At 38.7% G+C, this 20753-nt stretch overlaps 1 protein-coding gene across 2 annotated transcripts in view; it reads right to left on the reverse strand.

Moving 5' to 3' along the window:
- LOC101858340 (hydrolethalus syndrome protein 1 homolog) overlaps positions 1–20753 on the reverse strand; it is a 28847-nt gene that overhangs the window by 1773 nt on the left and 6321 nt on the right. The window contains exons 2-11 of one of the 2 annotated variants that reach the window (XM_005097846.2): positions 19506–19615; positions 18974–19072; positions 16753–16808; positions 9751–9801; positions 7711–7770; positions 5318–5538; positions 4851–4906; positions 4269–4360; positions 2859–2901; positions 673–845 (exon numbers count right to left, since the gene is read on the reverse strand). In XM_005097846.2, the coding sequence (XP_005097903.1) occupies positions 673–845; positions 2859–2901; positions 4269–4360; positions 4851–4906; positions 5318–5538; positions 7711–7770; positions 9751–9801; positions 16753–16808; positions 18974–19072; positions 19506–19596 (942 nt within the window). In that variant the 5' untranslated portion in view covers positions 19597–19615. The remainder of the gene's footprint in view (positions 1–672; positions 846–2858; positions 2902–4268; positions 4361–4850; positions 4907–5317; positions 5539–7710; positions 7771–9750; positions 9802–16752; positions 16809–18973; positions 19073–19505; positions 19616–20753) is intronic. The other variant, XM_005097847.3, reaches the window with a different exon arrangement.

Raw genomic sequence — 20753 nt, forward strand, 5'->3', positions numbered from 1 at the left:
TCCCTCTCAGCCTGGGTTTAAAGCCCACCTCCTAAATGATCTAACTTGTGTTGATGGGGATATAAAAACACCTACATTTAAGAAAAAAACAGAAGAAGACAAAACAAATGTCTGGAGACATCACAGAAGACATTGCTAAAACACACAACATCATTCCTCTGTGCCACCAACCAAACTGTGCACAGCAAACCGCAATGATTGATTTGATGATTACAGTTTTTCCATCCTGTCAGCAAGTTAAAATTTTTAGAAGGCAGGCTGCTTTGATCCTGTCTCTTAGACGGATGGAAATACTCATTCCAATAATTTTCTCACATTGGAATCAAACTCATGTCTTTCGCGGGCAATGGGAAAGCGCCTTACCATTACACCATAGACGCTGACCTGTGCCCTCAATATCTGAGGGACATATTACTATACAAACAGATGAAAAAAGAGACAGCTCACACGCACAAAAAAAGAGACAGCTCACACACAAAAAAGGAGACAGCTCACACACACAAAAAAAGAGACAGCTCACACACACAAAAAAAGAGACAGCTCACACACACAAAAAAAGAGACAGCTCACACACACAAAAAAAGAGACAGCTCACACGCACAAAAAAGGAGACAGCTCACACACACAAAAAAGGAGACAGCTCACAACAAAATACACAGTTCCCAAAGGTACCTTGATCTCATCCTTCTCCAGCAACTTGGCGTGCACAGCTTTGTGTAGCTCAAACCGGTGTGCCTCCCCGGCTGCGGGTTGTGCCTTCCACAGTTTCTGGTACATTCGCAGCCTATCAAATGGCTTTTGACGCACCAAATTTCTGGTGTGAGGCGGTTCCATCTTTCTTATAACTAGGGATAACAAAAGGTAGACATTGAATCTTCGGAGTGACATCTCAATCATTCTTTAATGGCCAAAGTCAATTTTGGTATGCTCTAAGCCGAGAAGAGAGCGATAGTGCTATTATCACAGAGGGATGAGCTCATTAACAACAAGTGTAAATAGTTATTAAAACATAGCTTGTTTGTCAGGGTTCATCCATTATTTCATGCAAAAATGTTGCAGATGTACGGGACTGAGTAGACGAGAGAAGTGAGAGAAAGGGAGATACATAAAAATAGAAATGGAGCCAATGTATTCATGTATTATGGCTATTGATGAGCAAGTGTACTTTTTCATGTAATCTTAGCTGGAAAGCGCATTGAGCATTCACAGAGCAGAAAAGAGCTGTATAAATTTGCTCCGCCATTGAATCCCAGATTCACATTTTAACGTTTAACAAGAGCACTGGAATGTGCATACATTTCCTGACTGACTAACTTAACACAATGATCAGGTAGAGGTCATAAAAGGGACGTCTTTGAGTGAGCTAATTATTCTCTCACCATTGCCTTTGTATGAGCACTGAACAGCACAGTATTAAAATAAAAGCTTCTTGGAGTGAAAAGATCACAAGACCTACACAGAAATAAATGCAATGGCTATTAATCTCCAGCCACAAAAAGAATTCAAGAACAAAAGCCCACATTAGGTGCTAAGAAATTTAAATAAATTGGACCTGGAAATTCATAGTAATATTATTATTATGTGTCACAACGTGGTGGAATCAGGCGCTCGACAATTTTTGGACAATTTGAATTATTGGTATCATTATACACCTTGTTCATTTGTCTTGCTTTCAGTGAAAAAAGTACTAATCTATCATAAACAAAAGTCGAGATATTTGCGATTGAAGTAGGTGACGGTCACCTGGTTTCAGAGGTATAATTAGTGAGTAAATGGCCGCCAAAGTTTGGTGACTTCCAAAGTTTGAGGGTCCTTAGAAACTGCAAATTTACATTTTTGTGCCTTAATTTATCAACATTTCAGTAAAATCTACACAGAAATGTGTTCTTAAATATCAATAAAAATTGTCAAACGGACAGTAAAATGCCAGTTTCTTCGATTTCATTATTTGGACAATTGCCTGATTTCACCACGATCCCTCACATATGAATAATATTGTACAAACTACAGGAGAAATGGAATTTAGAAAGTTGAGGCACATTACCATGTTTATTACTTTTCTTCTGTTGTTAGATTCAGAGTATGTCAATGGTGTGTTCTTCAACTCACTTCAGAAAATATCTGTAGGGAATAATCAGCCATTTTTCCTACAAGACCGTGTTGCCAGTTGCTTTTCCAACCACATTTATTTCAACAAGCACATTGACTACAGCTAAAAACAATATACCATATGTGCAGAAAAGTAAGGATTAGCCAGTCCCAGTAATCCCCAAAGCAACATGGCCACTGAACTTGAAAAATGTCAAATACAAGTTCATTTAGAGCAGTGACATAGTACAAAAGGTGCACTTAAAGAACAGAAAAACTGTGGCAACATAGAGGCACTTCAGCATTCGTGAGGAAGTCTGGCATCACGATTACAAAAATAAAGAAGAAGCACTACTAAAAGACTTTTAATTGCCTCATGACTTTCTCAACTGCAGGTTTGACTATGAAGGTCATAATAGACCACCATCATTTAGCTGAAGCCTTGTCTTCATTTCTGAAGAAAAAGTTAGCCAGAACCGGCGTCAGCAGTCAGTCTTGTCCTTTGCCGGTAACTAAACCCAAAAAAGAATGAAATCACCATAAGGTTGTCAAATATGCAGGAAGTTGAACAAATGCCACTGTTGATGAAAAAATGTAAACAGGAAAGGCTACGAGACCATTTCTATTCATCATTCACCTCTCACTGAAAGTATATATATAATAACTAATCAAGAATACCAGCACCCTCCTAACACTGACCATAGAAATCTGAGCTTGAAACCAGTAAGGGTAAAATCATAAGAACATTCAGCTTTCAAAGAATTACTTACATGATGGGTATGCATTTTTCTTCCCTTTAAGACGGTATGGGGGCTGCAAGAGGGAAAAAACATGGCAATGAGTTTTCTATTCATCATTTGTGTGTGTGCCAGGTGAAAGGTACCAAATGACGCATTTTGAAGAATCCTGTTTTTTTGCATTTTCATGTACAGGGATCATTTCTGAACAATATGCTTTTTGAATTTTTAAAGTATCTTCAGTAGTTTTTCAGATAGGAGAGATTTTGTAAGGCAGGGTACGGAAACAAAGTTTTGAGAGAAACGACTTTAAAGTTTCCCCTTTGTTTCTGCTTCAAATAGACAGAGCTACGCTTTGAGACGACCTGACAACACATTCGCTACTCACAAACCAAATTTAAAAAGCAGTTAAGATAAAGAACAGCTCCAAAATGTTTATATTACGTCTTCAAAACAAATTCACTACCACCTTGAGCAAGAATTTTCAAGAAATTAGATCTAGGTTTGCGCAGGGCAGAAATATGCGATACAAGTTTGCTCTCCAAAAAAAATGAAAGGGTGTGGATTCGCAAAGTTTTGCTTCGTTTACATGTTCTAGATATTCATGTGCTCTACTCGCCATTAGAGAGGGGAGAGAATGACCTTAGTTTTGGTATGCATAGTGATTGAGTCAACTTTATGAATGGACAAGAGAAACCATATGCAGTGTGTACTCGGAAAACCAATTTTCTCACACACTGTTTTGGGATTATGCAATATACCTCATGTTAAAAAACATCTTTAAAAATGTATTTTAAAGTAAGAGAAACTCAATTTCCTGTAAATATTAATGGCTGAAGAATCCATTTTTAATGGAACTTAGTTTTTGTAAAAAAACTCTATTTTTGACCTTTGAAGCCAGATATTTCGGTTCAAACAAATGCGTCTTTTGGTACCTTTCACCAGGCAAGCTCACATTTTTTCCACCAGCACAAATTATTACAACCTTGCTATCAACCCACAATTATATCTGATTCATAAACATGTATTGTGACATCAGTTAGCCTAAATGCCCTCCTTCACATTTCACAAAATATAAAACTTCAAATGGGGAGAAGTATTCTCCATCGCGTAAGACTAATTACATTCTAAAAATTAGGTGGGAATAGATTTGTATTTCATAAAGTAATCATATCAAATTTAGCAATTCCCATACAAGAACCATTCTGCATGTAGAACTTTGTGTTACTGGGCAGTAGCAATTTGAAACAGGCATAACAAAATCTGACTAAACCTCCAAAATGTTTTGTTAAGAAAATCATCAAAATTATGTACACTGTAGGCCCATTTTTAACGTTATTAATATCAACAACATTATGTCTTTTCAGTAAATCCTATAACATGAGATCTCATTGGTTAAATAGGTGCACTAATTTTTATAACTAAAACATAGACACATTATACCTCTACATCTGCCGTTGTTGGCCGAGATTTACCACACTCGCAGTCCCTCATGGCCATGCTTTTGATTCTTTCATAAATCTCAAAGATGCCATCTGAAAGTTCAAGACACATTAATGACAACAGGATAGGATAAACTGTAGTGTTGCTAGCAATATATATACGCATCGTTACATGAACGCAGACTTTCAATTAGTTTCATCCCCTTACACTTTACTAAAATGCTCTACAAACTGGCACATTACAAAGGCATCAAAATGATTTATGCCTTACATCAACTAATAATAAGTTGGGTGAAGTAAAGTCTTCACATCCAGGATTAAGTATGATCACGTTCAAATATAGATGTTTTGGTTATTTCATTCTGCCCTATTTAGTGTAAGAGCAAAAATAAATTTCTATGCCCTGGAAATGGTTATATTGACAGTACACTGAGTACACACCTTAAAAAATTTACCCTCCCTCCAAATTGCTTTTTATTGAGTAAGACTCAAAAGCAATACAAACTATTTTTAACCTGTTTCCACAAAAAATAGAACAGTCATTACATTTTTCAGTGAGCAATGAAAACATTTCAATATTCACCTGTTTCGCTATCACAAAAAGATTCATCAATTCTCCTGCAACCATCCTCCATCTTTCTGAAATAATAATAGACAATGTTGAGTGACATTAAATTCTTCTGGAATCATCAGTGAATTCTCTAATTGTGCATAATTGCTCCATTTGTCACAAAAGGGGCTACCCAATTGTGTAAAGAAAGACTACAAAGCTTTGCCTAACAGAGATGATACCTATGACATATAATATGCAATCTAAAAATTCAAAGCATTAGAGTGAAGCTGAACCAAGATGCATCTTTCAGAAAACTACATCTTGAGAGAAATTAATAGACATAACCCCCTCCACCCCCCCCCCCAACAACAACAACTAGAAAGACAGGCGAAACACTATCTTGAACTGTAGGCCCCTTCTCAAGAGCAACAATGTTAACATATGATACTTGGCTTCAAAAGCTAAATTTTGTGTCAAAACCAGCATGAGAAACACACCTGCATGTTTTCCTTTTAATCATCTTGGAACCACTGTCATCCTCAAATCCATCCCTCATGCTGTTACTTTGGTTATCATTGTTTTTTCCGTTTTCCACATCCAAGGGCAATTCATAATTGGCATAAGATCCAGGAACACCGTTTCTGCGCATCTCAGATGCTGACCTTGTGGCAGTTGCACTTTTACACGCTCTGTCATGGTGATCCACTCCTGAATAATCCTGAAAGGTAATCACAACATGCTTACAATGGTCTCAACAGCAGAATCAAACGTAATCTGTGCCTTCATGAGAAATGTAAATTCTCCAAACAGTTGTCATAGAAGAACCAAACAGTTTTTATGGAAGAATCAAACACTTGTCACTAAAGAATAAAAGAGAAGTCACGAGACCTTTAGGTCATTTTCCTTTCTAAGCAGGATGTTCCAATTTCGGTTGAATTTACAACAATGTATCATTGACTACAGAGAGGACCTGCCACAAGAAATATTTACACTTTTGCATTGATTAATAATAATAGATCATCAACTTCATATAGCAGTTTAACAGATCATTTTCCTTTTTAGAAATTGAATTCATTCTATAGCTGTGGTTATACAGATTTAAATGGAGCTTGGAACAAAAACACAATTATCGTTTTGCACTTCCATATCAACTCTTCATTGCTAGGGGGTGTGCATGACTACTGTCAGCACTGATTTTCAGTTTAGCTCTTTAGCTACATTCATGTCTCAGTGTTAGTGGACTTGCGGTCTACATCTGCCCCCTCCTAACATATTTCAAACCTCGGGTCTTCGATCATGTCACTTTCTTCACTTTCCTCACTCCCTATATCCCCTCTCTTACTCAAAAAAATTGCAAATCAAAGTCAAAAGGTGAAATTGTCTGCTTTTCAAAAGTCATTTTGATGTTCACGTTTTGCGAGAGAACCTGGTTGTCCACAAGACAATCCCTGTGTTTAATGATCGTTTGCAAGCCGAGTAGAAAACTAATACTAGCAATTTTGGTACCAATATGCCCATTTTTTATTCCCTTATACGAATCCGCGCAGAGCTTGTGGCTAAATTTCTGTACAGAAGAATTGGAGCCAGGTAATTAACTTGATGTGCATGTAACATCATTTAGGCAATAAGGAGTGGTACATTTTGTCAACTTCTGTTCTGTTCATGGTATGGCACAAAGCTGAAAATTACTAATTTTCTTGTGACATAACCAGGTACGAGGTCTGTCTCAGAATCAAATTTCCCTGTCATGCTGTCCTCACATATAATCATAAATCACCTTGTATCTGGTATCAACAGAAAGCTTATTCAAATATCCATTCAACGTAGCAACCACCAAGTTCAAGACATTTCTCCATTTGATGTACCCAGCAGTCAAAGACAGTGGTCAGTGATCGTTTGTCCAAGGTCACGAGTGCTTTTCTCACAGCCTCTTGAATCAGGTCCTCATCCTCAAATCGCCGACCTCGCAGCATTTCTTTCACCTTGGGGAAGAGATGGAAGCTGCAAGGGGTGAGGTCAGGCGAATAGGGCGGATGTTCCAATAATTCCCAATAGTAGCCCTTAAAAAGCTCGTTCACAACTCTGGACTTGTGAACAGGCACGTTGTCATGATGCAGGATGACGCCTTCTTCAAGCAAAGCGGGTCTTTTTGTCTGGATTGCAGGTCTCAGCTTGTCTTTGAAGACGAATCTGTAGTAGTCACCGTTGACAGTTACGCCAGGTGTGACCAGCCAGCTCAGTATGATGCCACTTATGTCGAACAAAACCCAATGTGCATTACCTTTCTCTGCCCGTGTTTTCTGTGTGCACTTCAACTTTCATGTCAGACCTCCCACCTTCAACCTCCCCGATCCATTTCCTTACTGTTTGAATTGATGGAAAATTATTCCTTATTACATGGGTTTCAGCTGCAGACTTGCCAAGAAGAGTTGAAAATTTGGTCACAACTTGGACATCATAGCATGAGAAGGTTGAAACCAATGTTTTGCTCAGCCATTTTCCTGGAATTTGCCTTGGACAAAGTGCACAAGAACACCACACTTGACACGTCACAGCTCTATGACCCGTTCACCACTGCACTTGCAATTTGGCTTTGAGATTTCTTTGATATGATGTCATGATGTCACAAAATTTAGTGGCTGTTGGTTGCGTACTGTTGATTTTATGGGGGAGGGAAACTTTATTCTGAGACAGACCTCGTATGTTATGAGGCAACAGAGGGGTTTAAAAAACACATCCTTACAATCATACACAATAAAACATTTTTGAGAACCATTAAAACTGGACAGCAAAATACACTGCGGTTTTAAGACCACATGGGGAGATTTTAGCCAATAAAAACACCCCAGGGAAAAGTGACCTGTTCGGTGAGAACAGTTGTAGGACTTACATATTTTTTAGAAGTTGTGGTTTTATCTCCTCCTCGATACTGCCAATCTTCTCTAAATTCCTGTGTAGCAAAAAAATAAAAATATAAATGAAAGTACAGAGTAAAATAGAAAACTGCAACAATCAACTTTCAGGGTGTCCAGCAATATTTCCTGAAAAAATTTACTACCTGGAAAAAAAATTTACTACCCAGCAAATCAAACCCCACACCAGCTCGAAAAAGGGAGTTAAATTGCGCCATCAATAACATATACATTATTATTACATAACATATGGAACTAAAAGAACACACAACAAAGTCCAGTCGACAAAATGGAGGATAGACAGACAATCGCAAGCTTGCCTGCAGCTAGATTTAGTTTTAGTAAGGTTTTTACGGCGCTCGCAACTGCATATAGGTGATATGAGCGACAAGGGGTGGATGTCAACAGAGAAGTCCAAACAGGGAATCAAGCTTCGACTATCAAGGCACTCTGGAAATTGTAGTTCACAGGCGTGAAAAACATACAAAAGAAGTAGAGGAAAATGACGATAGTAAAGAAGAGGACAGAAAAGGCAGCAGTTCCCCCTACGCTGGTCCAGCACAGTATGAGCATGACATTGATAAATCAGCCCATTTACAATTCTACTGTGCATAAGAACATGTTAATATCCTCCCTTTGGGAATGGCCTAAAGACGTTTCAGTCAGTAGCACTGCCCTGGTGGAGGTGGGAGGGGGAGGGGGGTAGATTTATACCTAATGTGTACACACAGGGTGACTGCCAAACCGGCTTCTCCATTTTCCAGGGCTATGTTACACAACAACAACGGGCACACACACACACACACACACACACACACACACACACACGTACACACACACACACGTAATGACTCGAGTAAACCTATTCAGTGTGAGAGGTGTAAGAACTGTGAGAGGGCAAGAGGCAGTGACACTGAAAATCTGCCAGTCACCCAACAAATGAAACGCGAACACTTTCTTTCAATAACATAGCTTACAAGGTATGAAGGATCCCGATTCCACACAAGGCCTGCACCAACGCGCGCTTTGCAGAGAGCTCTAAATCTAATCAAAATTCTGAAATTTGCTTACAGTTTTTGTCCTCTGGTGTTGCCTTCATCCGCTCCCCCCATCTCCAGAGTGTCTCTTAAAAAAATCAATAATCCCTGCCCTACTCCGTAGTCCTATACTTCGCAACGCTCAACGTTTTAATGAACTTTGGCGACCCCAACAAACGCCGGTGCTCACCGACGCCGTACCTTGTAGTGCCTCGCGCGAAGGTTCACTGACCTGTCCCGCTGGCGAACCCGACAACCTAAAAATCGGACAAAGCTTGTATTTTCTTTTCACCCCCTCCCCCACCCCACCCCTACAAGTGACAGCACGGTGAAGAGTCCGAGTAATTATTAATTTTATTTGCACAGCGACAAAGCGGGTATACTGCACAACCTGTACAAATGTTGCGTTATCAGTTTATCTACGCCAAATTTCAGGGTGGTAACGAAAGCGAAAGTAGATCTTGATTTTCCCGATCGAGCCTCGTGTTCCACCTGCCGCCATAGCCGCTTTTGTGTGAAACGTACTCTCGGACGGGGAAAAGGTGATCGAATAATTATATCACAATCGCGACCGGCAAAAACGGAGTCATGTGGCTAGGGTTCACTGAAAAGTCTTCCTGGCTTCATCATTCAGTATGCAGGCTAATTTACGACCGTTTACCAAATTTTTACTACCTTCAAGGCAAATTTACTACCATTTACGACCTTTACGACCAGGGCGCCGAATTTACGACTTTTTTACGACTTTACGACTTTGCTGGTCACCCTGAACTTTTCCTCACTTAAAAATTTCACATGAAAGTATTGAAAGTAAAATCATAGACTGCATTGTTTATTCCAGTTAAAGACGGCGCAGATGTTTGCATATATTTTCATTTTTTTAAACACGACAGCACAACAATAAAAATTCCTCGAAAAAATAATATTGAAAATACACAGAAATAGTAACTTAAAAGAACTGAGTAAAATGGGGAAACTCACTAAAGTGCCTGTTACACCATCTCCTTTATAGCACCAATCATCTTTGTCATCCTGTAATAAAAATATGAATAACTAGCTGGGCCCCCTTTCGATGAAAGGAATGATCGGTGCATTAACATAAACTGAAAGTCATTGGCCTACTAAACTTAAACTTTACTGGAATGGAGCAATAAATATTGAGATGCAAAACATTAGAAGATCTAGATCTATACTCTGTGGTTGTACATTCCAGAATTTCAGAAGTGTGGAGTCAGTGCGCATGGCTAGTGAACAGAAACCTCGCTTGTTTACAATGGCGTCTTAGAAGACGGACTTTCCCAAGATTAGATCTAAACGAAACTAATGAAAAACTGAAAATTAAATTACAGGGACTTCAGGCACCTCAATAAAACTGTGCACCCTTTAAATGATTCTGAACCACCATTAATTTTGTCAAATTAAAAAATTAAGTGATTTGGAAGTTTTAGGCGGGCAAAGTGATGAACTTTCATAAATATAATATAGAGATAACCATGTGTACTATTCCAAGGCATTTTAAACAAAATTAAAATTTAAGACAGGCCCAGTAAGCGTTAATGTCAATAAATCTTATAATGAGAAAAATCAACAGAATGATAGTCGGTAATAACATACAATTTCATACTACAGTCGGGCATAGACAACACGAATCTGGAAAAATCAAAATCAGGGAGAGCCTGTACAATTTGCCATCCCCTGGCTGAACTGCTATATTTTCTTCGAATTGGCAAAACTATTATCTCAAACACCCATACAGATATTATGACAAACAGCTGAATGATTCACTGAACAAGACGCACTGTTGCCACATTGTCTGTTGTGTTGTGTCTGTTAGTTGTAAAGCACTATAACTTCCTTGAATCTAGTCATGTGAGGGTGGGTGATGGGGTGGTGGGATGTAATAGAAGACATACAGTGCGATGCTGCATTGGGCCATATGGTGTGTGAATTATATTTGTGTTTGTGTGCAAGTGTGGTTGGTTGAATGTGAAGGTATGGAATCAGGAAGTGATTACTAGGGCTGGGATTATACGGGTAATTTGATGGGGTAATACCCGGGTAATGAAAAAAATACCCAAGTACCTGACATTCCAATTATCGTATGGTGCTTCTGTACTGCTCTGCTGGCTTGCGATTTCATTTGCGTGTTTTCCCTTCAAATACTTTAAGCGGCTTGAAGTTTTAGACCCATCAACTTTTACTATGTTTTTGCAGATGTTGCAGGAGGCGATTTTTCCGTCTTTTATTTTCTCAAAGTAATCCCAAGCGTATGACTTTGTTTAAGACATCTAGATAGAAACTGTGCTAAAATGAAAAAGCCAAAGCTATTTAAACTACTTTACTTCACATAATTCTTAGAAATTGTCCGCTTCTACGTTGGATTCTTAGAAATGCCCACCAGTTGCTTCCGTATATAAGGATGCTGAAATTAAAACTAAAGGCCTATCCCAACCAAAGTATCCGATTGATTCTTGGAATTTTCTTATAACATGCCCAAATGTGGCATTTATTGTGGTCTGCTGGTTTCCAGGAAAAAGAGGTACAAGCAGCGGAGGGCACTAGTCGATATTGGCCAATATCGAATACTGTATTGACTTAGAGAGCTCAGCATAATTTAAGTGCATTTGCATAGCATTTACGAAGGGCAGTAGAAAACCCGGTACCTCATACCAATACCCGGTTAGCCGGTTTTGAGCTCTTTACCCTGCTACCCGGGTACTCGCCCAGCCCTAGTGATTACACAAGAGGGGTAGTTGGTGAGCTGTGTCCAGTGTTGGTCTTCTAACATAAGACCCATTTCTTTTTTAAGTAAGATCCGATGCAAATTCTAAGGCTCATCAGCATCACTCTCTTACTTTCCCTTGCTTTGATGCCCAACGACAGGCATTAACTATACATCCTTCTATTGATATTGGGTACTTTTCATTTTCATGATGGCAGTGTTTTATCTACTTTCCTTTATTTTTTCCCCCCATTTTTCACTTATTTTCTATGATCACGGTTTACTCAAGTTACAGATATGTTTTTCATATTTGTCAATCCCCGACGTGTTTGAGATATCAGTGCTTGACAGTATTTTTTTTCATATTTTGTTTGTTTCAGAAACGGTTGAAAAAGGCAATAGTAAAGGAAGGAGCAGGGCCCAGTGGGCTCAGATTAACCTTTTCGCAACGCGCTGCTCCACGCTGGCGGCCTGTTTTTATATTACCTCGAAACGTACCGCTCCTCTTTGGCGCGCGCTATTTCACAACCTTTCACGACGGGCCGCGCCACCCTGGATTCACGTACTTGTGCATGCAACAAAAAGTTTGCCTTTTCGTTTTTCACTGTCAAAATTTGAAAAAGTATTCAGATACCATTTTCGAATTGTTTCTTGCTGTCAGAAGTTGAGTTGCTTGAACACTTTTCGATTTACCGGCGAATTTCTGAAGTCACTTTCCAGAGCGTTCCCGAGACGTTTTTCATACGATACGCTGAACGTTGTGGCGCTTAGACCGACGCTGAGAAGACTCACTCTCAAAGGAGTCACGGATTCTATCTACATAGAATGGACCGATGATGAAGATGGTTTTGAAAGGATGAGGAAACTATGCCGGTTGACTATAAAGCATACCCGTTAAATTTTTGCCAAAGAAGCAACCAGTAGTGAATCGAGAATGCGTGAGGTTAGAATGCATAGACACTGATGATGTGATGATGGACGATAGGACTGACTGGTTGTTGAAATTACGATATGGCGACGGACATGCTGTACAGCTGTAAAGGAGAGTATAGAAAGACAAAAACATGAATAAGAATAAGTGGAGGGATTAGAAGATAAAATACTGTGGGCTTGAAACACAAACAACTTTCCCTGCGCTTCTCAGTTCACTGGAACTTGTATTCGGTGGAATCAAAATCTCACAACCCAAACAACCGTTTGCATTAGATATTTACTGGCTGATCATTACAGAGGCATTTATAAACTTTTATAAAACTAAAACAAAACGACAAATTGGGAAAGGGATCAATCGAAAAGATCTGCAAACCTTGGCAAGTCGTTTACGTTGCAAAACCAAGAAACCAGATAATCTTGTAGAAATGGAATGATTTTTGTTATCTATTTTCTTTCACATGGGTATACTCAAGATACTGACACTCTGCAACCACTGACCTGGAAGCCCATGCTTGCACTTATCTGTCTGCTGAATAATGATGTACACACAAAGAAAAGGTTTTTTGACAGTTCTCTCTTCTTGTTTCATAGGTCAAACAACATAGCGCAAGTGGACTACGGAGAGCTTTTTCATGACATAAAAGATAAAGCATTTAATTTATCCCGAATCTACAAGAGAATTTGTTTTTTTAACTTGTGAAAAGCATAACAGGACCTTGTATTGACGAACCATGGTATATTTCAAAGGCCGTTCCCGATCCAAGGTTTATAAATCTGAAGGATAAACCCACCAATGAAGGATTCAAACTAAGTGAAGTTTGCGAGAGAAAATCAGGGTACGTCTCTGTTCTCTAATGATGTACTGTGTCAAAAGACGATTCCACGTTTCTCTTTGCTAAAAAAAACGCCAAAAAAAAAAACCAAAAGAAAGAATAACTTTGGAATGTTTTAGGTTTGAAGGCTCGAGGGAAGTGGAAACTTAGCAGGTTTTGGAAGCGTATAAATCAGCCCTGCTTTAGAAAAGGTGAAGGTGTTTTAACTCAGGACCCACTCAACATACTACCCTACGCTACAAACAGCACGGTGGTTGAGTGTGATAATGGCATTATAAACATGAAAGGGTATGTATTGCCATTTTTTTGTGCTATAAAATCGAAACTTGAATCTGCTTGTACCGTCTTGAGTGAGAGAAACGAAAACCTGAAGAGGCCAACGGGCTTGGCTGCAATTGTAATATGAGGAACAAACAAAATAGCACGCTTTCTTATTGGCCACAGAAACTTAACGGAAGATTGATTTCCTCCTAGACTACAGTGATTAAGACAGGTTTGCTTTCTCGGTGGATTGCCTGATTTTGTGAGTTTTGAAAGTGGAACTATCACTGGGACAAGTGCTGGTGACCAAAAGGGACTAAGTAAAATGGCTATTTTTCTCCACAACTCGACCTGGCAGATATTGCAATTAGACTCCATTATTACTAGCTCCCTTCCGAATTGGAAAAACTTCTTGTACCCTAAGAAGAGTCTTTGAAGTGACACCTGAATACCTTACTTTGAATCAGACTATAGTACGGAAGGCTTTCCAGTCTACTCAGTAACACTGTTTGTTCTTCAATTTTTTTGTTTTGTTCTGTTCCCCTTTCTTTTCTCCTACACTGATCTTTGCAAAATTGTATTTTCAAGACCAGACTTGTTTTGTAACATTACCATTCCCGATTCCTTTTCTTTGCTGTAGTTTGAAGATCTTCATAGGGCTTACATTTGGTTGAATGGTTAGGGAGAAGCTATACTAAAGAAAACACAGATGTCAGGAACATGTAGGAAAATACAGCATTGACAAACCCACAGAATTTTTTGAAGGAATACAGAAAAACAATAATTATCAATTTTGACAGAAGAAAGAAGCGTTGGCAAATTGTGTTCCGGTGGTCAACATTCGTGAATCTTAACCCATGTCTCTTTACTTGAAATAGCAAAGAGTTTGGCGATAACACCACTAATGTCAGGAGAGAGAGAGAGAGAGAGAGAGAGAGAGAGAGAGAGAGAGAGAGAGAGAGAGAGAGACAGAGACAGAGACAGAGACAGAAAGGAGGGGGGGGGGGGGGGCAGAGACAGAAAGAGACAGAGAGACTTAGGTAGAGAGAGGAGAGAACAGACATTATTATTATGTGGTATAGCAGTTAGACGCTTCGCTTCCGCTCGCTGAATACCCGAATTCAGTTCCTGAGTGGGGAGAACATTTCTATCAAGTACATCGGTCTTTCTTCTGAGACGCTGGATTCCTTTCACCCTCGTTGACCTTGACAGGCATGGTCGGAAGCCCGCCTCCTTAATGATTTAGATAATGTCGGGGGGAGGGGCGTAAAGCTTCTACAGTTACATTTTAAGAGAGAAAGACAGACAGACAGACAGACAGACAGACAGACAGACAGACAGACAGACAGACAGACAGAGAGAGGGTTGGGGGAAGAGGGAGAGAGAGAGAGAGAGAGAGAGAGAGAGAGAGAGAGAGAGAGAGAGAGAGAGAGAGAGAGAGAGAGAGAGAGAGAGAGAGAGAGAGAAAGAGAGAGAGAGAGAGAGAGAGAGAGAGAGAGAGAGAGAGAGAGAGAGAGAGAGAGAGAGAGAGAGAGAACCTTGTCTCTCTTTGAACTTTTCAAATGTCGAAACTTCAAGGAACGTAAGGTCGGTCTCAAAGAGAGGAGAAACCCCTTTTCATTATTCACTTGATCAAAACATGTCCGGCATAGATAATTCAGGTGAACAATTTTATACTTTTCCTTCTTCCTTTTTTTTTGATAAGTGTCTTACGACCCTCACAGATGCACTAGGTCATGGACGCGCAGGACACATTTTCAGTTTGGTAGGAATTAAATTTGAATCTTGCCCAGGGAGTGGCTGCAGCCTCCTCTTATCGATTTTAGGATCACCAATGGATTTTTAACGTGCGCAACCTGCACACGGGATCTCCGAGTTTTGTTCATCCTTATCCGAGAAGACTAGATGTTAGATCTTACCTGCCCTGCGATCAGGGGTGTAGCTGAAAGACAGCAATAAGAAGGTGCCAAGGAGAAGCAGTAGAAAGGCAGCAGAAAGAGTCCAGAGGAGGAGGCAAAGGGGTAGAGCTTGGATAGGGCAGAAAGTGGAGACGAAATCAGACGCAAGAACATGATCAGAGAGCAGAAAAGAAGTCGAAAGGATACATTTTTTTCAGAGAAGAACATTTTCCGTCGCTTTCAGGTTTCGAACCCGGGACCTGTAGAATGAGAGGCGAACTCCTTACCTCTAGACTACGAGAACCCGCATTTTGCTTCAGGCGTAAGTTGATGAAGTGTTGGAACCACTTGGTAACATCTAGACTTATTCTTGAGAAAACACCCAGCAGAAACAGAGGGCAAATGTTGTCAAGAAATAAGTACTCAAGACGGTGGATGTGATCATGGGGTCCAGTGAATCTGACACTATTAGGTTGTAACATTCCTAACTATGAAAGAGGCATGTTCTTAAAGAGAGTCAGCAGGTTGAAAACAACACCACGGATACAGAACCTTTAGGTGGCAGTAGGAAATGTGCACAGAGCTGGGATGTCGGCAGTGAACAGAAAATGCCAACAGAAAATGACATTGCACTAGGGCTCAAACTGCAAAGTTGCACTCTATCCTGGCTGCTTTGAGGTGTACAACTCAACTCTGAACCGAAAGAAGCAGCTGACTCACCCGATGCTTGAGTATATTGAGCTGTTCATAAAGCTGCTCACAACAGCACATTTTTCACTCGTTAGGTTGATTTTTCTATTGGTTTTAGTTGAATTATATTTATCATGGATCACGCCAGTCTGAACAGGCGTTAAGATCATTGAAGAATGACCATTGAACTGTTTAGTGTGTGTATCGGGGTGTAGAATTTGTTTTGAAAACTTTTCTTTTTTTCAGCGTCATACCCTCTTTTGTACAGTTGACGACTTTTGTCAAAGAAAGTGAATGTGGTCCTAAAAACTATTTTTGTGTTGACAAAGATTTGAACTTTACTTTAACACCAAATACAAACATCTACGATTTAAAACCGTTGAGGTATGTTTCTTTGAAAATACCCCAAAATAGCGCGTTTCCAGGGAATAGCGCATATAAAATAATGGCGTTCTTAGGGAATGCGCACCGTGAAAGCCGCACGATGCGAAAAGGTTAAACCACAAATAACAGCTTATTTTGTTCTACAACAAAAGAGCAAGCTCATAAAAGTGAGTGAGCACATGAGTTGTGTGCAGCCAGTTGTATCTATGAATGTACATATTTTTGTGTGGTACATGTTCCTAAGACGAATAAAAAAACAAACCTTTTCAATCCACTGACTCCCGTGATTGGTGAAGTTTCCAGTCACAAATTCTGAGTCTGAAAATAAATATATCAATGTTATGAGTATTGACTCCTAACTTCTCTGAAAGAAACAATGTGTTGATAAACATAGCATCCAGCTACTACAAAGAAACATGGCACATATCCCTAAAACTCTGTACCAAGTTAAGTTTCCAAAGACAAAACTATATTTAGCAATGACCACGAAAAACCTTTTTTTTTTGTCAGAAAGTGTTTGCAAACAGGTGCATTGTGTAGCTGTATCTTAACAGAGCATGGAACTTTTTGAATTTTTAAAATCCATCAATAAACAAAAAAGTTACGAATTTTTTAATCAATTAATTTTTGGTACACTTTTATTTAATGAAAAAAACCCAAAATATGGGACGCTCTTTGGTGAGTTTTGAGACAATATTCATCATAACTCGCTCATTTCTCGGAGTATTTAAATGAAACTTGGCAACCCAGTACATATTCTAGTGCAGGAACTATTCCTGCTTTCAGATTTTTCATAGCTATCCTACTTTTTGAGTTATGAAGATGTTTATAGGTAAAAATGTGGCGGTTTTCGGTGCGTTTTGAGACAATATTCGTCATAGCTTGCCTATTTCTTGGAGTATGTAAATGAAACTTGGCAGTCTAGTACAGTTTTTGATGTAAAATCTAGTCATGCTGTCAGATTTTTAATATCTATCTTACTTTTTGAGTTGTAAAGACATTAACAGGTAAAAAAGTGGCGTTCTTTACAGATTTACAAAGATTATCAGTCATATCTTCTCCCAAAGTCATATTTGAATGAAACCTGGCAACATAAAAGGTTCCTCCTTGCCAAGCAATGCTTTGGATCAATTTGTCACAAAAATGTAAGTAGAGAACTGGATTTAGTCTAATAAATCAAGTTCTCTACTAGTAAAAGCATGCGTACTTTGTATTAGAACATATGATCGTCTCTGTGTATATCCATTGTTGGTCAGTGTCCTATTGTGTGGTAGATTAAGATGCGTTTATAGTTTACAAGTCATGGGAATATTTCGCATGTGTAGGCTACAACTCATACTATAAATGTAACATATTTACACACCCCCCTTCTCTCTCTCTCTCTCTCTCACGCACACACACTTGCACGCGCACGCACGCACGCGTGAACGATAACAATGTATAAACGGGACTATCTTCCCAGACTGGACTAAATTTTAATAAGTACCGTACTCTTTCATAACAATCTTAATGCCTCACTTTTCCAAACATAGCACACAGGACGAGTCCAAGTGTATGCTTTCCCAAGGGGGGCAATAGGCTTTCATAACGCAAACACAATGCCATACCACTTCTCAAAATGTTTGCTTTTCTGTTTCTATTCTTCTGTCATGCAATCAAGCAAATACAAATGACTACATCTATTGTATTGTGACTAAAATGCAACCAAAATGCAAGTTATCAAGGCCCTCGTTTAGTTTTCAAGTATCCTTCCCCCCCCCCCTTTCCGATTCACATAAGCGGGGCCTCGTTTGTAGCGCCCGAGGCAACCGATGGCTGATGACGTCACTCAGTGGAAATTTCCCAGCCGCCGGTCGTTCACCCAGCACGCGCAAATGGCAATGTCGCTTTTTCCCTTAGTTACTCCCACATTTTTAAAGATTACGCAAAAACCGCTAAACACAGAAGCATGAAATTTTAAGGGAATAAAGAAAAATGGTATACAACGTATCAGTCAGTTTGACAAATCACAGCTCCGAAAAATCTTCAAAGCGCACCACATCAACCACTTTCGCAAATGTTTTCGACTGCTTCTTGGACGGGTACAAAGTTGTCAAACTGCATACTACGAGATTGACCTCTTTTCTGATTGGCTGCCAAATTTCATTCATATCCATTCACGAGAAGCGGCGTGAGAGCGAGTTGAAGACAACAACCTTTGCGTTAGTTCGCCCCACGAAACACCCCCGCGGCGGGGGCCAAAAATCGGCAGAACAAAATGCGCTCGGTGGGCATTGCTACTATATTTTACCTATATTTTTTTCACTTAGGCCACAAAATAATTATATCATTATAATTTAGTAATGCACAGACTTCTCTCTGCCAAAAACAATCCTAGATAGAATAAAAATGCAGACTAAAGTACAATTAATATCTTGATTAGAACTGTACATTGACGATGTATTAATCTGCAAAGTGCAGAGAATAAACAATCAACAACTTACTTTCTTTGACAACTGGTGATCTTGACTGTCTCTGTTCCTCAGTACTGCTATTCAAAGAGGTATTTTTACTCCTCTCTGTATGAATTAATTTCAAGAGATCTGTAAAGGTAAGCAAAATATAATAAATAATGACATTAGAAACTGTGCTAACCACTGCCTAAAACTATAAAGCACTGTCGTTGAGTTGCAGTTTATATCGAGTCAGCATGACAATAGTAAAAAAAGCAGTAAAACAATTACAATATCTACCTGTTTATTTCTTGACTGTAAATACTAATTTCAAACAAATTCTCCATTTGTGTTGTTCATCATGGAGGGAGAAAAAGATTAAAGATTGAAGAGGCACTTCAGGCAAGCTTAACTTTTAAGTTAGAAAGGCTTATATACTTGTACATGTCACAAAGTGTCAGTTTCTCTGCGCTAAAGGAAAGAAAACAAAACCAGCGAACAAAATAAGGAGTCCATATAATCATTATAAAAGCTTTATATAAAAGTGTGAGATTTTAAGTAGAAATATAATTCAAAGTCTTACCTTTCTTAAACTCAATCAGTTTGTCTGAAGGAACATTTTGATATCCTAATCGAGCCAGCTCTTCTCGGATCTCATCATCAGTGAACTCCATCTTCACACTAATGCTGTTCCTACAGTGGAAAGAATATGTTTTCAGGTCAGTTTATTTTCACATTTTTAAAAAAGCTGTCTAACGAGTAATGTAAAGATGTTTGAACATTCTATATAAAAAAAAAACATGTAAAAGAGACAAATTTGTTGTAACGAAAAAAAGATTATGTGATAGCAAATCACTATTTCATTCATTTTGCAGATATTAATATAACTGATATAAGGTTCAGAACTAACATTTTCTATCTTATTTTTCACTCAGAAGTACACTCCACCCCCCCTTTCCTCTACACATAAAAATGTGGTCTGAACTTCAATTTTTTTACAATTTCTATTAGTAAACACTTCAGCTTTTATTGACACTTCAAACTTTTAGGGAAAAAAAAATGTTTTAAAACTTGTTCTATTTATACTAGTTTTCTTCATCATTCATCATATATTTCCATATAATTTATATTAAAAGAAACACAGGAATTTTTCATTAAAGAAGTAAGGATTAAAGAAGGTCAAGGTCTATGTCCTTTTATAGCGCTAGCTCGTTTCACGATTTAATTTCAAGTAGATCAACCCTACAAAAAGGGCCATGTGTGCTTCCTGGGTGTAGCCGTACTCATGCTCTATTTATACTGCTGCAGTACTTTGTAAGGGTTACAAAATTTGACTTGAATTTCTTTTTTTTTTACAATGCAAAAAAAAAAAGTAAGGAGAGAATGACAATGAACATGTCTACTTGATTATTAAAACTGTAAACATTACAATAGGCCTATAATATGATATTGTCCATTATGCCATTTCTTCAAGTGAAAGTATGTATTAAGTGTGGAGACCTTTGGATCAAACTCAAGGCTAAAGTAAGATTTTAACAACAGTAATTTCCACAAGAACAGTTCTAACACAAAATAAAAAAGAAGACGGGTGAAGACGGAAAATAATAAAATAATGGATTGCATTTATATAGCGCATATCCACTTATGCAATGCTCTATGCGCTTAACATGATACATATGATGGATTTACAAATCAATTTTAAAGGTACATAGTGTTACATACTCCTGCAAACACATATTCACTCACGCACGCACCACACACACATACACACATACAAACTCACAACGATCTACAGCTTGGATGGATTCTGTCTAATCGAACTATGATGAAA

The sequence above is a fragment of the Aplysia californica genome, unplaced genomic scaffold, assembly GCF_000002075.1.
Source record: "Aplysia californica isolate F4 #8 unplaced genomic scaffold, AplCal3.0 scaffold00165, whole genome shotgun sequence".
Taxonomy (NCBI): Eukaryota; Metazoa; Mollusca; class Gastropoda; order Aplysiida; family Aplysiidae; genus Aplysia; species Aplysia californica.